Source organism: Canis lupus, chromosome 38 (genome assembly GCF_048164855.1).
Source record: "Canis lupus baileyi chromosome 38, mCanLup2.hap1, whole genome shotgun sequence".
Classification (NCBI taxonomy): domain Eukaryota; kingdom Metazoa; phylum Chordata; class Mammalia; order Carnivora; family Canidae; genus Canis; species Canis lupus.
The window spans coordinates 23,873,721-23,894,346 of NC_132875.1; the positions used below are offsets into that span (position 1 = coordinate 23,873,721).

General features: G+C 51.0%; 1 protein-coding gene and 1 long non-coding RNA gene across 3 annotated transcripts; one reads left to right on the forward strand and one right to left on the reverse strand.

The window, feature by feature from the left end:
* The first annotated feature begins 4,056 nt into the window (after window positions 1-4,056).
* On the forward strand, window positions 4,057-13,264 carry LOC140626988 (uncharacterized). 2 transcript variants are annotated; one of them, XR_012025936.1, is made up of 4 exons: window positions 4,057-4,233; window positions 4,594-4,674; window positions 6,010-6,176; window positions 8,294-13,264. It is a non-coding gene; the product is annotated as an uncharacterized lncRNA (long non-coding RNA). The 2 variants fall into 2 exon arrangements; XR_012025935.1 differs by lacking the exon at window positions 8,294-13,264 and having other exon boundaries at window positions 6,010-6,791.
* Window positions 13,265-15,116: 1,852 nt separating this feature from the next.
* Window positions 15,117-19,179, reverse strand: BTG2 (BTG anti-proliferation factor 2). Its single transcript, XM_072814938.1, has 2 exons — window positions 18,939-19,179; window positions 15,117-17,626 (listed from the first exon to the last, which is right to left on the reverse strand). Exons 1-2 carry the CDS (start codon window positions 19,090-19,092, stop codon window positions 17,292-17,294), a joined length of 489 nt encoding a protein of 162 aa, XP_072671039.1. The 5' UTR covers window positions 19,093-19,179; the 3' UTR covers window positions 15,117-17,291.
* Between the last annotated feature and the right edge of the window lie 1,447 nt (window positions 19,180-20,626).

A 20,626-nucleotide genomic window follows, 5' to 3' on the forward strand; every position in this document is an offset into this window, starting at 1 on the left:
TGTTCTTTTAGCCATCTGTATGTCTTCTTTGGAAAAGTGTCTATTCATATCTTCTGTCCATTTCTTAAATGGATCATTTGGTTTTTGGGCATTGAGTTGGATAAGTTCTTTAAAGATTTTTGGATAGTAGCTTTATGGATAGGAATGTTAAATGTCCCTAGAATCAAAAGTTCTCCACAGCACCCAAACCAAGAATGGAGGGTGGAGATTAAATATGGGAAAAGAATACTCATGCCTCTATTATCAGTACCTGAAATAATAGCATCATTAGTAGGCATTCATGTACCAGATATTTTGTCACACAGAGAGAGATGCAGAGACACAGGCAGAGGGAGAGGGAGAAGCAGGCTCCCTATGGGGAGCCTGATGTGGGACTCAAACCCGGAACCCTGGGATTATGACCTGAGGCAAAGGCAGATGGCAGTTGAACCACTGAGTCACCCAGGCGTCCAAATACAGGTACTATTACATTAGCATTTTTCATAGAAGGAAACTGAGGCTCAGAGAGGTTGAGTAACCGCTCAAGATCACACAGCCAATAAGTAGAAATCAACCCCTGGTCTCCTGTCTCTAGCCTTAATCTTATTGCTACCATGCTGGGCCCTTGAGTCTATATGCGTGTATGTTTGTGTAGGTTGGAATGGAGGAACAAAGTTGTTCAAGATATTTTATTTTACAACACTTACAATGTGTCCTCGGAAAATATACACTGCACTAGCATATGAGGCTCTAATACAGTGTGTATGTACGAGGCTGCGGGCCAACAGGTACAGTATAACGGAGCGATGGTCCACGGGGTCTTACTGGGTGGGTGAGCGCGCGCAGGTGTACAGGACGGAATCCAAGAGGGCCTGAATAATGAACTTGGGGAAGCAAATGCCCCAGTCTACAAGGACTTTGGAAAGAGGACCAAGAGGAATTAGAGAGGTTCAGAAACCCAGAATCTCTAGACTTGCTCAAGAACGACTGCGAGGGTGTGGGCGACAGGGGACGCGACGCAAGCTTTAGAGGACCCAGGCGGTCGGGCCCCCACCCCGCCCCCGCGCCGCCCTCCGCCAGCCAATCAGCAGCTGTGGCCAAGGTGGGGCTTCCCAGAGCTGGAGGGGCCCGGGGGCTGCCGCGGAGCCAGGAGAGCAGAAGCGAGGCTTTTGCTCCAGTTTCAAGGCCCCAGCCAGCTGCTCCGTGGGGACTGAGGGCCGTGGTGGGTGGCCCAAGGCTCCTCCTTCGGCCCATATCCGAGAGGGAGGGGGCCAGACACCTGCCTGTCCCCACACCCGCAGCCTGCCCCCCCCCCCTTTCCTCCCCGCGGCTCCACCCTCGCTGGGCAGGTCTGATTCCCCGCGGCCCCATCACGGTCATGTCCCCGGGTGGAAGGCATTGCCACTGTCCCCACCAGACAGGTTGAGGACGAGAGAACTGCCTCCGCTGGAAGGTGCAGAAAACACACCCCCCCTGACACGATTAGGGCCAGACTAAGACATGAAGATGGGCTAACAAATACGCTGACCTGCAGGGTGTGCCCCACAGTGACCTAGTGACCACCTCATGCCCGGTGACCTTGGGGTCTGGGAGGAGCAAAGACGCGAAGTGGAGGGGGGGTAGCCCTAGAAGCAGAAGAATGGAATCTGAAGCGCCCTAACCTTTTGGATTGGTTATTCCATCCATAAAATGGGGCTCATAATAACGCCCAAACACTGCCATACAGCAAGGGTCCGGACCAGAGGATCTCGGAGCCTGAGGACCTGTAGCTGCTGGCTCAGCCTGGTGAAGGTGGAAGAGGGGTGCAGGTGGGAAAGGGGGTTGCCCAAACAGCACTGTGACTCTAGGAACAGTAAAGACCACATTTCCAACCACAGCTCATTACACATGTGACAAAAGGTGGAAGCAAATTGTTGCCCTCGCCAAATTCTCCTTTGGCCTCAAAACCAATTCCCAAATTCCCTCTTTCTCTCAGTTTCCATTGTGTAGCCTATAGAAATGCCTCCTGGCTGGTAAGGGTAATAATAATATTTAATAACACTGTGTGCTTACTAAGAGCCAGGCACTCTTCTAAGCTCTTCTCATATATTAACCCCCTCATCAACACGGAATAGGAACTATTTTTTAATCTCACTTTAGGGGATCCCTGGGTGGCTGAGAGGTTTAGCGCCTGCCTTCTGCCCAGGGCTGATCCCGGAGTTCCGGGATCCAGTCCTGCAGGGGGCTCCCTGCATGGAGCTTGCTTCTCCCTCTGCCTGTGTCTCTGCCTCTCTCTGTGTGTGTCTCTCATGAATGAACAAATACAATCTTTAAAAATCATAATAATCTCACTTTAAGGATAAGAAAACTGAGGCATTGAGAAGTACCTTGCCAGTGGTCACAGAGTTAGTCAATGGCAGAGCCAGAGTCAAATATATGTAGTGTGTTTCCACATAGGGGCCCACTCTGACCTTGCTCTTCATGGTATAGCCGTTGCTTCAATATTGTCAGAGAAAAAGGCTGAAACAGGCTGCCTTTTTTTTTTTAAGATTTTATTTATTTATTCATGAGAGACACAGAGAGAGAGAGACAGAGACACAGGCAGAGGGAGAAGCAGGCTTCATGCAGGGAGCCTGACGTGGGACTCGATCCCAGGTCTCCAGGATCTCGACCTGGACTGGAGGCAGCGCTAAACTGCTAAGTCACCTGGGCTGCCCCAGGTTGCCTTTTGAAGCAGCATGTATCCCCAAGGGTGGGAACTCCAATTATCTACTTTGTCAGTACTTCCATAGGCTCACTGTATAGTCTCATCATATAAAATAAGACCAGATGGGGGCCCCTGGGTAGCTCAGTCGGTTAAGCATCTGCCTTCAGCTCAGGTCATGATCTCAGGGTCCTGGGATCCAGCCCTGCCTGGGGCTGTCTGCTCAATGGGGAGTCTGCCTCTCCTTGTCCATCAGCTGATGCTTTCTCTCTCTCTCTCAAATAAATAAATTCTTTGAAAAAATACTTTAAAAAGATGAAACCAGATAAAATGGTGAGTTTATGATATATGAGTTTTACCACAAAGGAAAGGAGGGAGAGAGGAAGAAGGAAGGAGGAAGGAAGGAAGCAAGGAAGCAAGGAGGGAAGGAAGGAAGGAGAGAAAATCCTAGCACCCATCTGCCCAGTGCTGATCACCACTGTTGAATCAATCTGAAGCATCCCTTAGTGCCAGAAGAGAGGTGAAGGAGTGATCCCCTTTCACACTTTACAGCTTTGTTGGATGTTTCCAAAATGGACCTCACTTAGGGCAGACATGAACTTTGAGATTGGGGAGTGGCAGGCAGGAGATCTACAAAGAAAGGCTGAGCCCCTACTCCCACCCACTTTAAGAAAAGGTGACTTGCAGGGCACTGCTTGGATCTGGAGAGCAATCTCTGACTCACTTCCAGCCCTCCTTCTCCTACTGCCTGAGCTCTGACCTCTGGTTTGGAACTCTCTACCTCCCCCACCCACATCTGGGCTCACCCCACACCCACTTCGCAGCTCCTTAGGCACACCATCTGCCTAGCCTCCCCTATTCCCCCGGGGACTTTACTCCTTTTATTGATACCTTTAAATAATTAAGTGCCCCAAAGCTTCCCCCACTCTGATGATCCCAGCCCCTGGCCTGGGATGTTATTCAAAGACCAGGAGCTGGTTGGAGGACTGCCAACCCCACTGGCTCTGTTCAGCTCCTTTCTTTTACTGCTCAGCTGCCGGGCAGCTAATGGGCCCCTCTGCCTGCCAGGCTGCAGAAACCAAATAAAAAGCAAGGGACTCTAAGGGATTGATAAGAGTGGGTCAAGAGGAAGATACCAGACCCACACAGAACTGGGTCTGAAGCGATGGGGACAGAGAGTGGAGAGAGAGGCCCAGAGTGGAGAGCTGTATAATGAGGAGAGGGCTGGAGGCTGTCAATCACTGGAGTGGTTTGGGTCTTGGGCAGTGTCCTCATGCAAATTATCTTAGTGAGTCACCGGAAAGTTCCATCCAGACACAAAGAAGCTGCTTCTCTCACTCGTTAACTCTCTCACTGCCCTACAGAAGCCCCCCCACCATGGCCAGGCAACCAAACAAAAGGCCTGAGCCCAGCAGTGCATGAAGGAGTGAATGGGTGAGAACCTCCATGGTGACGTCTCACCAGACAGATGGCAACAGTTGCCAGCCTCCTTTCATGAATTCCCAGTCATAAAGAACAGCCCCTATCCCTCCAGAGCCCATCAGCTCCTCAGAGCCAGCCCAAAGATACAAGTTGGTGGGGAGGCGGGGTGGGAGGCTGCCAGGGAGTGTGTGTGTTTGCGGGGGGGGGGCGTGGGGGGGGTGGGGGGGGTGGGGGGGGCGGGGAACTGATGCTGGATGTTTGGCTAGAAAACAAAAAGGTTGTTCAAAGCACTGGCACTGGGGCCAGCCTGCCCATCTGTCCTCCTTTGGGGAGGCTCTGCCTCCGTGCGCCCCCTCGGCTTCTGGCAGCTCTGAGCAGAGCCAGGGGACCCTGGGAAGGGAGACCTCAATTTGGACCAGCAGTGTTGTGCCCACAGTTGTTTGGGGCTTCGTGCTTTGAGGCTTTCATTACAGAAAATCCCCCAACTGGGCATTGTTTCATCTCTTCAGAAATAAGGTTAAATGGAAAATCCAAGGCCTTGGGGACAGGTGGAGAACAGTCGGATCTGGTCCTCGCCATTAAATAATCAGGTTTGAGTTGTTCTAGAATATGATCCTGTCAAAATAATCCAGAAATGTCCTCAAACATCAGAAGCCAGTGGAGACGAGGGGACCAGGAATCAGAGGACCCAGCTCCACTCTTAGCTCACCATTTGGTTGTTGTGTAATTTGGGCAAGTCATGCCAGCTGGCCATCGGAATCCCAGTTTCCTCTCTGTTGGTTGGGGGTAAAATCACCTGCCACCTCTGCCTCCCAGCACTGTGGAGAATAAGCGGATGTGCAATCCACAGTTGTAAAAACAGGAGAGGCTGTGCAAATACAAGGCTTTGCTCTCAATTTCCCCGCACCCATATCTCCCAGGAGGTGGAGTGGGCATGGCACGTTCAACGTTTTCAAAGTACTTCATATCTATTCTTTTGTGAGATAACTGAAAACAAAAATGTCTAGGATGGTGCAAAGATTTATATATATATACATAAATATATATATTATCTATATAGTAGATATATATATACATAAATATATATATTATCTATATAGTAGATATATATATATATAAATGGAAGCTCCCCTGCTTCCCGCCACTGACCTACCAGTTTCTTGAATCTCCAATGTTTGTCTCCCTTCTCTCTCTGCCTTCCAATATCAGCCCAGCCTCATTAGAGAAAATTAGTGGGAACTCTAGGTTAAAGGGCTAAGAGATCTCAAAAAATTCAGAATGAAAAGGAACCATTCCTTGGGTCTTAAAGGGATAAAAAGGTGCAGCATATGCAAAATTATGATTCTGAGGCCATCAGCTTGCCTCTGAGCTAAACTGTACCCCCCTACCACCACCATTGCATTTTCTGCAGAAGGGCTGATCTGGTGGTGCTGGGAGAGCTGGGTTGGGAGATGGGGGTGAGGAATAGAGTGGCTGCCCAGGGACACAGGGGACAGAGCTCTCTGTACTCCTCCTACGTGGCTTCATGTCCTGCTCTTTCATCCACCCACCTGACCTGTTTGTGTTGCCCAAGGTGACCATGCTCAGTTGGTTTGGGTTTCTTCTCTCTGGCAAAAGATAGTAAAGGCATTTCTCAAAACATCTCTCTCCCAACCCTTGCCCAAGCTAACCTCACCCATCTCTGACCATTTCCATTTGCCTAACAACCATCTGGGCGCGAAGTACTGTGTAATGTATTGTTCTGTGTCATTTCCATTAGTTTGCATTTAATCCATGCCTGGCATTCCTGAACTCTCATAAATAATTATCCCATCACCTCCTTCAGACTGGCAACGCCCTGAGGACAAAAACCTGTTTCCTCCTCTCTGCCTTCCCCCACCCCCACCCCCACCCCCACCCTGTGCTTCTTTCAAGGACCCTCTCAGGACTTAAAAGGGCAAAGAGAAAGCTGAAATTCCACCCAAAGAAAAGGTCTTTCAAGTTGTCCTGTGCAGCTGGCCCTCTGCTTGGCTCCAGATACAGCCCCTGGGCACCAAGGCCAGCGTGGATCTGCTCCAATCCTCCCATTCCGTTAACACGGTGATCTTGACAAGTGCGTGTTCCTTGTGTTCTGCCCTTGTGTCTTTGAATCTCATCCTATGACACCACCACTGTTCCATTTTTTGTTTTCCCCACCTGGGAGGTGATGGGGGAAAAGTCTGTTGGTCAAGCAGGGATTATGTTAGGGAGGTTATTCTCCTTTTGTGAAAACAAGAGGAGCCACTAGGACCTAAGCCTCCACCCTGACAGGCACAAGGAAGAAAGGAAATGGGTCAGAACGAAGACAAAGAATTCCTGTGTTTTGCACCAGGGCTGGAAGTCAGTCCATCTGGTTGGTCTGTCTCCACTGGAGTGAAATTTCTCCCACTGGAAAGGCACAAACGGCAGATGAGGGGTTGGCCACTGGGGTGTCTAGACCAGACCACCTGGTCCCCCAGCCCTCTTGCTGTCGGATTCAGCCCCAGGTTCTGTATTAGAGCCAGATGCTCTTTAGAGGTGATCTCTAGGGCCTTATATTCATTTGGAAATATGATACATAAACAAAAGAGAAAACCACGGAAGACAGAGGCACACAAAACACTATCCACATAAGGAATCACAGACAGAGCAGCAACTTCTTCCTTTAAGAGTTCAGAAAGTTTTTATAAAATTACTTTAGGGAAAATGGAAAGGCTGGGGGTTATTCTGTATGTTGGTAAATTGAACACCAATAAAAAAAAAAAAGAAAAAAAAGAAAATGGAAAGGATTTCATGCATGAGAAGCAACCTAAGCTTGAACTTAAAAGATGTGTAAGCTTGAGATTGCACTCTTCTTATCTCTTGACTATCTGCAATGTGAACGGTGGCTTGGTGTTAAAGTTCCTGGAATCCAGAAGACCAGAGAGCTAAGGGTGGGGTGGTGGCAGAAAAATTAGGAGAAGCCATGGATCTAGTTTTGTCTTAATTTTTCTTGTTGTTTCTCTCTCTTTATTGGGCCAGGCCCAGATTTGAGCTTGACTCTGCCACTCACTAGCGGTGTACCTAGAGATCACCTGCTATATCTTGCCAGAGCCTCGGTCTCCTCTCCTCTAGTCTAATGATAATAATATCAATGCATAGAGTTCTGAGGATTTCATGAGATTATGTACCCGCTGAATCTCACCAGTGCTATTATTGCATTATTCTATTAGCCCACCACAAACATAAGGACAGAAAAGGATTAAAAAGGTAGCACTCATTCATTCATTTACAATATTGTTGCGAGCCCACTTTGGGCCAGGCCCTGTGCAAGCACTGGAGATAAAATGTAGAATCAAAACAGCCTGGATCCCCAGGAGTCAACAGCCTACCAAGGAGACATAAATTAAATAATCAACTAGATGAGTGGACCGTTTCAACTGCAATGAAGAAACCTGAACCACAAATACTGCTTTCCTTCTTGGGAAGAGTGGCCAGGGAGAAACCCAAGACAGCATGTGGCTTTGCACCCACTGGCTGGGGCTGTGGGGAGGGGGCTTGGTGAAGATGGGGTGTGCAGTTATTTCAGGTCTCACATAAGGACATGGAGGCTCTACCTGGCCACTCTTGGCTTTCAACTCAAGACACAGTGCCATCCCTTTCATGGCAGGTGGACAGTGGAGGGTGACCCAGCACCACTCACCACTCAGACTTGTCCTGTAGGGATTAGAGTCCAGGACAATGGGGACTCTGCCCTGAGGTTCCTGGGGTGACTCACGCTTTAGGCCTGACTCCTCCTCTGGGGAAAGGGGACCTGGGTAGGGGAAGCTTCTGGACATTTCACTTGTGAAATTATCCTTTTGGCATGACCCAAAAGAAGCCCCTGCCCTGCTCTACTGAGGAAGCCTTCTTGGGCTGGTACTGTTTACAGGCTCTCAGAAAGGCAGGTGTTGGGAGGCAGCTGCTGCTTGTGGTCTGCTCTCCCCAGATACAGGAGCGCCTGCCCTCTCCCACACTGGCTGCCATTGGCTCACAGGAGGACCAAACAGACTTGTCCTCCACCCTCACCACCCTGCCAGCAAACGAAAAGCGCACAGGAAACACCTGGAGGAGAGGGCAGCTGGCAGGGGGACCTCTGCCCAAAAGAAGAAAAGAGTTTGCAGGAGTTGGGCCAGTGAGGAGCTGGGAGTGGGTGCTCGGATGTTTAGTTGCACTTCTCTTGGCCCCCACCAGCTGCTGAGAATGAGCTGCTGAGTTGTTCAAATGCACCATCACGGCCACCCCATCTCCCTACTCATCGATAAAGGGATCATTCCCCTCCAGTGCCAGCTTTCCTAGAATGAGGACAAGAACACCCATAAAGCAAAGACTGCTCAGTGGGTTTTGCCTCTGCCCCTCTCTTCCCTCCAGTGGTCTCCTCCCTCTCAGAGTCAGACCCTCTTTGGATCATGTAAGTTGAAAACCATGGCATGAAGATAGAATCCTTAACCAAGGCAGCAGCCTGTGTCACGTGAAAATCTATTCCAAAGAAAAGTCTTCGTTTATTTCTAAACTTATCTAAGATCTGCATCCATCTCTGCCTGCTTATTGCTCATTACTTCAAGTGGTTGTGGTTCCAGGGGGAGCAGACTTGACTGAGGAGAATCTAAGCGAAGCCCTACCATCAGCGTCTGCTCAAGAACACTTTTGCTGGTGTGTAGACTGTGTGCTGGGAACTGTGTGTGTGCATGCCGGGGTGACAACCCACCAGGCCCCTCACCTTCTTTTAGGAAATTCCCAGAATGGGTAATTTCCTTTCTGGGTCTGGAGGGGCCAGATTGGAAGGGGGCCATGAGGAGAAGTCACTTGCCCCACAGCCACCTGTGGGGACACCACAGTTTCCTCAACTCATAGCTTTGCATTCAATGGCCAGCGTGCTCAGACTGTGGAGTGCCAAGCCATGTACAACACACAGGAGTGTAAGGAGAAATAGAGGGCAGTGATTCTTCCTACGGAGGCAAGTATGGTCACAGTTGGAGAGAGGACATGAGCTTGCAAAGCCTCCAGACATCAAAAATGATACATGAAGATGTGCTGACTGTATCGGTAACAAAAATGTAAACAGTAATAAAAGATGTGTACACATCATTAAGAGGCCCTGGAATGAGGAATCTATTATGAAAGTGTAACCAGTTTTAAACCATAGGTATCAATGTTGAAAAGCCTTGAGGTGAGAATGTTTTTCAAGAGCACAAGTGGAATTATTCAGGGATGGCATTGTGGAGAGGCAGCAGGGGAAGGAAGAAGCATGGACTCTGGAGACAGACACATCCAGATTTGAAATCTGTTTCCACCACCGCCCCCTCTAGTTTCTGGTGCTTGGCTTCCTTCATCTGTGAACCCGAGGTGACAGGACCTCGCAGTGTGCGTGTGGAGATTACAGGAGAGAGGCTTTGTGTAAGGCACCAGGCAGAATGCCTGGGAGCAGTGGGTGTTCAGCACCTGGGCAGGTGCTCATGTCCTAGCAGAAAGTATGTCAGCATACTCTGATGAGTGATTTGGGGCCATCATAACTGGCAGAGTAGAGAGACTTGCAAATGTGGTTGTAGCAGCAAGGAAAGGTGAGCAGAAGAGAATTGAGAAGGTGGGGGGTGGTGTCCTGGTGTGGTCAGGCCATTTCACAGGGTGTCCAGGGTTGGAAATATTCGGACAGCCTTGTATTCCCATCTTACATGTTCAGAATGCAAAGAAAGGCAGCAGAAAGGGAATGGCACAATGAAAATGACGTTTGTGGTGGTCCCGGGCTGCTGGCCAGGTCCTGTAGGGAGGCAGGTAGAAGGCTGTTGAATTATTTCATGGGTGATGGGCCGGGCCAAGGGCTCTGTGCTGGCCTACACAGCCCAGAAGAATCAGAGTTCCCTGTTCTGTCTGGGAATGGAAATAAGATGGTGAAAGGTGATTTAGCACAAGGGACTCATTTTACAGATGAGAAAACGGAGGCTCAGGGTGGGAGGGCAGGGGACACTAGTCAAAGATGTCAGAGAGTAACATTCTAGTACTAGTTACTGCCAGAACTGAAGCTAGGGCCCCTATTTCCCAACTCTTAGGCCAAAAGGTGTTTCTACCACCCGGCAGCTGGCCTCCAAGGTCAACACTGGGAAGGATTTCTGTGGACAAGAGCAGTATTCAGTATCTGTGGAGTCTGTTCTCCCTCTCCTGCTACCGAGGTCAGAATTGCTTAACCACATGTGGCCCAGCCATCCGTCCAGGTGATTACCTTCTGGGTAAGCCCACTTTAGGGAGTTAATTGCTAACTGAGGTTCTCTCACATTATGATTTGAAGTGTGCCCACCCCTCTCTAAGTAACATTTGCATTTCAACAGCAGATGCTTAAAGACCTAAGAGCTCACAAGATTCAAAGGATTGTTTTCTTAAGAAGATACAACCACAGGTTAGCTATTCTGAGCTCTTCTGACCCTTCACTGGCAGACCGTGAATGCACTTGATGTTTTTCTTCCACCTCTCATCTAAATTCCTTTCATCTGTTAGCCCTAATTCTTGGCAACATTGACATTCATCTGTTCAGCAATTATTCGCTAACACCTACTAAGCACCAAGCACTGCTCAGGTAATGTCCCTGGCTTACGTTCTAGCTGTAAATTCAGGGTTATAAAGGCTAGGACAGAGGAAAACACTGAGTAGCATGGGAAGGGACGCTATCACTGAGAAGATCTGAATCTTGAGAGAGGAGAGTTAACCAGAGAGAAGCAGGTAGGTAGGAGGGGTCAGAACATTCCTTGAGCAGAGGCCCAGAGGCTACAGGCCCAGGGACCAGTTAATGGGCACCAGTTGAGGGTGGCAAGCTGCTTCTAGTCTAATCCTTGAAGGAGAAGCAGAAGCCCTATGTGTGCCCGGGTCCTATCAGAAACATGGTGGGATGTTCCTTCAAGAGATCACAGCCAAGGTGACAGTGTGCCATCAATGCCTTCAATGCACGAACCTCCTTCCGGTTTGGGAGATGGGGCCAGAAAGCCCGATATCCCTATTCCCAGGTGGTCCAAATCTTATCATAAGTCAAACTGTAAGCCTATGCAAATAAGTACTTATAAGCAGTTTACCACTTGAAAAAAATTAGTTATCATCATTAGAACTTAGGGATATGTAAAATAAAAGTCTATATTTCAGGGGCACCTGGGTGGCTCAGTCAGTTCAGCATCTGCCTTTGGCTCAGGTCATGATCCCAGGGTCCTGGGATCAAGCCCGCATCAGGCAACCTGCTCAGTGGGGAGCCTGCTTCTCCCTCTCCCTCTGCCTACTGTTCCCTCTGCTTGTGCTCTCACTTGCTCTATCAAATGAATAAATAAAATCTTTTTTTTAATGTCTATATTTCAGTTTTCTCTCAAAAAAAAAATCTCAATATCTAGTGTCACTGGTCTTCCAGGGAGGCAGCAGACGACAGCTAAAGAAGAGGGTCTTTTTCAAAGCCTGAACTCACTCTCTGAGTTCCCCACAGCCTGTGTCCAGCTGTCCTCAGTCACTGATGGCCCGGCTCTACCTTTCACTCCTCCAATGCCCACTGAACTGAACTTTAAATGGCCCCTCCTTGCTGGTGCTGGTCAAGAAAATAGCCCTTGCTTCAACCTGCCCAGCTATAACCTCATCTTATCTGATGTGCTCTGGGGCAGCCTGTCAGGTTTGCTGGGCAAGGGTTGAATAAAGGCCTGCCCTTGTTCATGGCAACAGGGCTAGGGTGTGGTAGAGCCACTTCACCTGGGAGCACAATGACTTGGAGCTGTGGGTGCCCAGGGAAGCAGGCCTCTTTCAAATCAGGGGAAAGGATAGGTAGCACATCTAGGGTATGCTTGTTTGTGTAAGATTATTATCCAGGGCCCTGGTTGCCTCTTAGACCCAGTTCAAATATTTTTCAGGCCAGCTCTGCAAAGAAGTGGTGCAGAAAGGAAACCAGAATTCTCTGGAACTCACTAGGCTTGCCCTTCTCAGCTTCCCCATTTCTCTCTCTTCCTGGAAGGAACACGTGGGTGTGATTCCACCTATGGGCAGGATGGAGATAAGCAAAGTTGTTATTGGAGAATTCGTTTCCCCACCCACTGTGTGTGTGAATGAGCACATAGTCCAGTTTGGTATTAATCCACAAGCAGATCATGGAGCCAAGAGGTCAGAGTTTCCCTCCAGCCAATGAGATCGAATGTCTGGTGAGGACATGGTACATTTCAGCAAGGATGGCCAAGATCAGACACGAATGCCTTCATTCGTTCTGCAGATTCTTATAGAGTACCTACTATAGGCTACATGATACCTATATCATGTATTAGGAAGGGCTCTTGAACTGTGAACATTTTTTGTTTGTTTTGTTTTTATTTTAAGTAGGCTTCATGCCCAATGTGGGGCCTGAACTCAGGGACTCTGAGATCAAGAGTCACATGCTGTATCAACTGAGCTAGCTACATGCCCTTGGACTGTGAAACGTTTTCAGCAAAGGATTGAAAACCATCTTTCAATAGGGGAGGCCGGGGGCTGCTCAGTTGTTGTTACCCGCAGCCATTCTGGGAAGCACTAGAAGTGCTACTTAGATCATCGTTTCCTCCCAGTCATCAAAATGTCAGAGTATCCTTACTCATCTCAGGACCAATTCAGATTAACTTCAATTTAAAACTACAATTCTCATATGTGGAGTACTTAAATATGCCAAGCCTTCTTCCAAGTGGTTTAGATCTCACTCGATCCTCCTTCCTGTTTTGAGATGGGTTCTTATCTTAAGTCCCCTTTTACAAATGGGGAAATGGAAGCCTGGTTGATGTAACTTGCTCCAGGTGCCATAGCCAGGAGGCAGGTAGTAGAGTTGAAGTCAGATCCCTAGACAGCCTGAGCTGCTAACCCCTGCGGTACTGCCTATTGTGCTTGGAAATGGAAACCTTATCGTGAGCTGGAGTGTGATTCAAGCAAGGGGAAGACTATTTATTATTCCACTGCCCAACACAAATGACCTTCCATTCATCTACTTGAAAATGATTATAATAATTGTGCTAATTTGCCCTCCGTCATTGCCAGGATAATGGAGATGATTTAGAATCAAAAGCTGAAGAAAGAAACAGAGATCATTCAATCCAACTCCCTAGTTTCTGAGACAGGAAAATTGAGGGGCTTTGTCCCAAATTCACACAGCTAGTTAGGAAGAACCTGGACTACAACCCATATATTCTCCCTCCCAGCCCAGAACTCCTTCCACCGAATTAGGCTTTGCTGGGCCTTGGTTCCAGTACTGGCCTAGAAGCCAGGAGTCCTAACTATCTTGGCTCATGTAAAGCTGCTCTAGGGCTGATGTCAGACTCACAGGGGAGGGTTTCTTCCCCCTGGGCTTGCCTGTTGAAACCTCAAGCCTTCCCCCACCCAAACATCCTTATCAGAAGCTGGGATGGGCCCTTAATCTGCAGCTCCCAGACCTTGTCTACACTGTCTGGACAGTGCCTTATCATCCAGAAACAGCCGACCGAGTTTAGGTCTCCCAGGCTGGCACCGTGTACCAAGTGGGGAAGCTGGGAGCAGAATGGACCAACCAACACCTGGTCCCTGAATGCACAAAAGCTACCAGCAGCAACTCCTCAAACTGCTCCTGTGCACCTCTATGCCCCCAGCTAGCCAAGAGGTGCTCACTGCCGCCGCTAAAATTCAAACTAAAATAATCTGGGGCTTGATCACAGAACACTCCCATGTAAATCTAGGAACTGTCAGTCTACCTGGGCCAAGAGTGATTCTCCAAATCAATCTGCCTTTCTACAGTCTCCCTGGCTTGGAGACAGAGGTGGATGATGCTCTCTTGGCCTCCAGATAACTCTCCCTTTCAGGCTTTTTAGACACGAAAACAACGAAATCTCCTTGAGTGGAGCTTGTTAGAAAACAAGACAGGCTGACAAGGATAGCACACCGGGAGGGGCAAAAATCCAATCCTAACACCACCCTTTCATCCCACAAGGCAGGTCCTTACAAATGAGTGCCTAGGACATTTGTGTTAGAAGGTACAGATGCAAATGGGACCATTTCTTCAAATAACCTCTTGACACAAGTGGGTCCCTATAACCAATTCTATTCGTGAGACAGATGATCTGGCCTCCCCCAGCCCCATCTCCTGCCTCCTCTACCCCTCCACTGTACCATCCACAGCCCTCTCTGGTCCCCTTGCCACCTAAGACAGGTCAAACCACACGTTTGTTAATGAGGGTCATGGAGGTGTTGTGTGTTGATGGGGAGGTAGTTCTGTTCACAAATCAATGTGTTTAAAATGTAATTTAAATACAGCCCACTTCTGACGGAGAAAAAAAAACTAGCCCAGGTTAATGATGTACTTGTGACCTCAGTGGGAACGGCTGAGCTTGCAAATAGGACAGGGAGTGCAGAAGCCTGTGTCACCACCTCACAGACAAGAGCACAAGAATCAGGCATGATAAAAACTATGCTTATTTCCTTGCATATGTCCTATCTGTACAGCCACGGGGAGTAATTGGTAACAAACCTTTGTTGTCTGGAGTAGCTGCTCTTTAGCCAACTGGTAGCCTTGGCCTTTGGTCACAAGATGCTAAGGCCAGATGCTAAGGCCCAACTGCTCTCATCTACTAAGAATGGAGGGTACCAAACGGCAGTCCCAGAGGTGACGAGAGCCTGGCCCAGGAACTTTCAAACAATTCTGCCCCAATCTGGGAAGTGGTTCAGTGCCCCTGCTCACCATCTCGGTCTGAGACTCAATCATATGTAATATTTTCACTCCCTTGGGCTGATGGACAGTATAGAGGTGCTGAATGAGCAAGTGAGCATGGCTGAGGCCCGGCCAGGCTCAGGAGTGCTCAGTCTAGAACAGGCCCCCTCTAGCATCTTCACAGGGAAGTGAGAACAGGCACTCAAAGATGAAGCAAGGAGTTCACACAACTAGATTTTTTATCCTAGCCATGTGCTCCAGGTCTTCAGGGTATTGCTGAAGAGAAATACTGAGACATCAAGAAAGGATCTGGATCTGAGGGAAAGGCTTAGTGATGCGGGAATGTGACCTTCTCTATTACCACTCGGCTTCATCTGCTACATTTTTATTAAAGTAACAAAAACAGCATACATTTGTCCATAAAGCTGTACATTCTTCCATATAAAAACACTATCATACAATTAGTAACCCTTGTCTTTTCTGTCACAATAGCTTACAAACGTACGACTATTTATTTTTACTTAATAGGAGAGACAGGCCTGCTCAACAGTCCAGCTCTGGGTGTTTTGTTTTTAAAGTGAACATCAAAAAAGAGAGATGAAGCATGAGACTGTGAGGCTGCTTTTAGAAAGGCGGGGACCTGTTTGCAGACTAGATGCCACACCACAATGTGCAGATTCACAGCTTCGTTTCCATCCACAGGCCAGAAAAGGAGCTCTTGGGTCTGTCGGCCTAAAGTTACCTCTAAAGCAAGAAATGTTGAAGCAGGGTCTGGGAAGATGGCTCGGGAGTCTAGAGTTGACAAGGAGGCAGAGCTGGCAGGAATCAGTGGGGACAGTGTTTGGTAAATAGCACCTTTGTGTTCAGAACTGAGTAGTTCAGGGATCCAGGGGAGGGGATCAGCAGGGGAGTAGGGACCCCCCAGGTAGGGAAGAAAGTTTCCTCACCAGGGGGCCAACAGCCTGGCAGGCTGGACAGGAGGGTAGCCAGGTCAACTAGAGGCTCTAGCTGTGTCCTTCTAAAGTGATTCGGGCTTGCAAAACTCAAGACCTTCTGAGAAGCCCTCACTCAACGTCACTGAAAAACCCAAGGAAGGGATTCTTTCCCAGTCTAGATTTCCACTGGCTCCAACCCAGAACAGTAAATATTGCACAAATCTACAGACAAACTTGGATTGTACTGAGAGGCAGCAACTTCCCCACAGGTGCTCTGAGCACCAGGGAAAAGGGGAAAGGGAAAAAACAAAAAACTATGCCCAGGACTGTGGCTTTTAGTGTCAGCCCTACAAGAATACCAAGTAGTCCTGAAGAACTTGGCTCATTCTCGCTTCAGTCCAGGAATACCTGCAAGGCTGACCAGCCATCCAGAGTCCTGTGGATGAAGACAGAGGGAGCATTCCCTAAGCCCCCTCCAGGGCACCAGGTTCTGAGAGGCAGTTCTCTTCAGGAAGGACCCAGGAGGCCATATTGCACAGTGAGTGAGAGAGAGCTCGTTCTGGAAAACTGGGTAGTTCGGTGACCCAACCAGAAAGGGACAAGAGCAGGAGAGTCAGGGAGGAGTGTTGTGCTTTTAAAAAGGCAGTAATAAAGAACCTGGAGTTCCCCAGAGCTTTTGAGCCAACTCTTGAAGGGTTAATGGCAGCAGCATCAGGACTTTCCTGTGGTTCCAAAAAGAAGGATTTTGGCCAAAAACAAATATCCCCAGTGGATACTCTTTGGGTCCCAAAATTCCATTGCAAATCATCCCCAAATTATTCAGCACACATACTCACACACAGAGCAGCACACAGCAAAGCGAAGGTTTTGTGCAGAGTACCCTTCCATCCCAACCCCAATAACCTCTAACTCCTGCCTTACTCCCCTGACCCCCATAAAACAAAAAGCTTTTGTTTCCTGCCTGGGAAGCAACATCTACAGGCCCCTGAGCATAGAATCAGAAACAAGTCATGATTTCAAGAAAAGTTGCTTAGGACAGAAGCGATCAGGAGAGGCCTTTTCACTCTGCCCTGGATCTCACTGGAAAAATAAAAGATAAGATTAGGCAACAAAGCATAACTGAAGTCCAGGCTCAAATGCTCCTGAGGAGAGGGGCCAGGGATGCAGATGTCCTGCTCAGGACAGCAAGAGGTCTGGATTCGGCCTTTCTCCCTACCGCAGGGCAGCTCTTGACCCGTTCTCATTCACAGTTGCTAACCTTGCTTGCTCCCTCTCATATCTTCCTGGGGAGGCCAGCCAAGCTTCTCCCGCCTCGCCCTGGTCAGGCCCACCCCCTTGTAGGCAGGCACTGGCTCCCAGACTCCAGCCCCAACAGTTCTCTCCAAAGGCACCTGGGGAGACCACTTCCAAGCAGCTCCCTTTAAGGATTTTTTTCTTAAAAAAAAAAAAAAATCTTTTGGGTTTTTTTTCTCTTTTCTTAAAAAAAAAAAATATATATATATATATATATCTTCATTTAAAATACAGTCCCCCAGGTTGAGGTATTCAGTGGCCTGTTGTCACGGCAGAATGAGTACAGTAGAGTGCCTGGTCAGGGGTGGCAGGGGATCTAACTGGAGACTGCCATCACATAGTTTTTCGAGGGGCTGCTCCGGCCCAGCATCATTTGGTTCTTGCAGGTGAGGAGCCCATAGGAGGCAGCCACAGGGGCCTCCTCGTACAGGACGCAGATGGAGCCATCCTCCCCGATGCGGTAGGACACCTCATAGGGGTCCACCCACAGAGTCAGCTCACTGGGCAGCAGCCGGTGCAGCTGGGGCTGGCTGAGTCCGATCTGGCTGGCCACCTTGCTGATAATGGGGTCCATCTTATGGTTGATGCGAATGCAGCGGTAGCCTGAGCCCTTGGATGGCTTCTCAGGAAACCAGTGGTGTTTGTAGTGCTCTGTGGGGATGGAACAAAAGGGAGATGGCTTGGTTAGAGTAGCTGGGCTGTGGAGGCTACCACAAGGGTGGGATGGGAATGAAGGGATAGAGTAGAGGAAGGAACCCAGAGATTTTAAGTAAGCAACGTGGTTTCTCATGAGTTCCAGGACCCTCCTGGAACCCTCCTGCCACCGAAGCAGAGGAAATTATATGGGATTCCTTCCTCACTCCTTCTAGGCAAGGATGTGAGTGTATATGGGGAGGGAGTCCCCATAGTTCTGGGGCAATCCCAAGCAGACAGTGTATTGCTGTTAGCACACACACACACACACACACACCCCCTCCGGTTAAGAAGGAGGGGTGAGACCCGAGGACATGTCCAGGCAGTGCTCCTGGAGACAGATGAGCTGAAGTTGCAAGGCCGGGAAGGCTGCCATCATTGCTGTGGATCCACAGCAAGTCACTGTGTCTCCCACCCTGGGCCTCAGAGGCTCCCTCTTGCCTCCCTCAAAAGCCAGAGACCCTCTCTGCAGTGGCTAGGGAGCCAAAGCTGGGTTGTTTTTGATGAGACGTATGTTGCTCCTCAGAAGGCAGGATCTGTGTGGGCAAGTTCGGAGATGGCTATCGCTGCCCCGAGCCCAGTGCCGAACCCGCTAGAACAGCTGAGATAGGTCTCCCCCGGTTGCTTATCTGTCGTCAGCCCCAGCACACAGGCCAGCAGGGCGCAGTTACTACCTGCAAGGCTTTCTCAGCACCGTAACGAGGGGCAGATGGCTAAGGGGAGCCAAAGTGTACAGACGGGGCCGGGATTCCAACTTCCAGCAAGTAGCAGCCGGCCCGGGCGCGGCGCAGCCCGAGGACCCACGGCAGATCCACGGCCGAGGATCCAGGTCGCTGAGAAGCTCAGTGGCACCTTCTCGCCCCACAACGACCCGGTGGCTGGCGGGACTGCCCGTCCGCGCCGCCCCGGGGAATCTCGCTAAGGGCGGGGAGCTCGCACCCGCCCGCAGGCGCCTCTTCTCCGGGGGCAAGGGCCGGTGCCTGCGCCCGCGACCGAGCGGAGGAGCGCGCCGGGCCAGGGCCGTCCCGGGGGGACCCGAGCGCAGGGCCGGGCGGGGCGTGACCCAGGGCAGCGGAGGCCCGCGCCGGCCGCCCTCGGGGCTGGGGGAGCCCGAGGCCCGGAGCTGCTCGCGACAGCCCTGCCCTAGGAGGAAGGCAAGGCGGCGCGGGCGGGACGCGGGACGCGGGACGCGGTGGGGGTCGGGGCCGGCGGCGGGGGTCGGGGCCGGGGTCGGGGCCGCGCGGACGCCGGGACGTCGGCGAGCGCTCACCGGTTAGCGCCTCCTGGAGGGCTCTGCTGAAGACCTTTAGCCTCTGCTCGCCCACGCAGCCCCGGGTCCTCAGGAGGCTGGAGACGAAGCCCGCGGCGGCGGCGATCTCCGGGAGCACGTCTGCTCTGCTCGCGGTCCAGCGGGCCCGGCTCATGTCGCGCGCAGCTCGGGGGCGGCGGCGGCGGCGGCGGCGGCGAGCGCAGCGGGAGGCCTCGGCGCGACGGTCGGCGGCGCAGGGCTCGGCTCTGCGGGACTTGCCCGGGACGCGCCTTTCATACTGTTCCGAGAGGCGGGGGCGCCCGCGGCGGCCCCCATTGGCAGCGGCCAGCGGATGGGGCGGGCTCGGAGGCCGCCGCGCCCCGCCCCGCGCGCCCCGCCCCGCCCCGCCCCGCCCCGCCCCGCCCCGCCGCCTCCTCGGCGCTGAGGTCATCGCCCGCTGACGTCACTGCTGGGAACCCGAGCGGCGCTCGCCGGCCGTGGGCGGCGCGGGGAGAGGGGGGCGGCCGGCTCGCCCCAACCCGGGAGTGCCTGCGGCCCTGCCCCGCCGGTCCCGCGACGCGGAGGTCACCCGCCGCCTCTTCCAAGAAGCTTCGCGGACACCCCCTCTCCCACGAGCTCCCTTTTCTGGCGCCCACGTTTTCCAGTGTCAGAACCACTCACCCGGACGCTTTGTCACCGCTTTACCGCTGTGCTGCGTTTGTGAAATAGGCTTCCCTGGGCTCTTCGGAGATGGGAACCAAACCTTCTGTTTACTTCGGGGATAGTCCCGCCTCCAGAAAAGCTCTGTGCTTCCTCTGCACCAGCGCCTTTCTCTTGCCCAGCTGCGTCCCTGTCCCACCTCTCTGACGGCCAGGGCCAGGGCGATGTCGTAAGACTTTTCTGTCGGCCCAAGTTATCTTCCTTGCTCTCGCTGTCTTTTAAATGCCAACATTTTAAAATAAGTGTCCAGCTCTCAACTGCACACAACTTCCCATCCACTTCTTTCTCCTTCCCTCTTCCCCCAGCCCTCTCTCTCCTGTCCATCCTTCTTATGGACTGAAGTTCTTGTAAACACGGTCTCCTGGGTAAAGAATCTCCAGGGTCCACATGCAGCACTGGGCCCAGCGCCTGTGATGGTGCCCGGCGCTGGGCACCATCTCCGGCGCTGGCCAGATGTCCCCTCCATCAAGCTAACTTCTAACCAACATCCTGGGGTCTGGCATAGTAGGTGCTCCATATTTATTTGCTAGGTGAGTCAAACCCAAAGGCGCCTGTAAATTCTTACTTTTCTTGAACTCTAGGTCCTGGTGACCACCTCTGGAGGCAATCCCTCCTCCTTTTCCTGGGCACCTGAGGCCAGGCTTCTCAGCCTCCCTTCCCCAGCTCTGTCTGCCCTGGATCCGCTCCTGCCCCTGTTCCCTCTCTGTGTTCCCGCACTCCTTTCCCTTTTCTCTCCAATTGCCTTCCTCAGAGAAACCCTGTTTATGATGATATCCACTCTGATGTTTACTTTTTCACCCCTGACTGTCATATCTGCATAGTGTGTGTCCTTTCATCCTGCTGCTACCACCTCCTGCTCTGTCCTGCCCCTTAGGTGTCCAGCCACCAGCTCAATGTCAGTCTAAGCCCACTGTCTTCCCCAGCTACCTTCCTAGTCAAAGATACCATCACTTCCCCAGGCACTCCAACCTGAAAACTCACCCTAACTT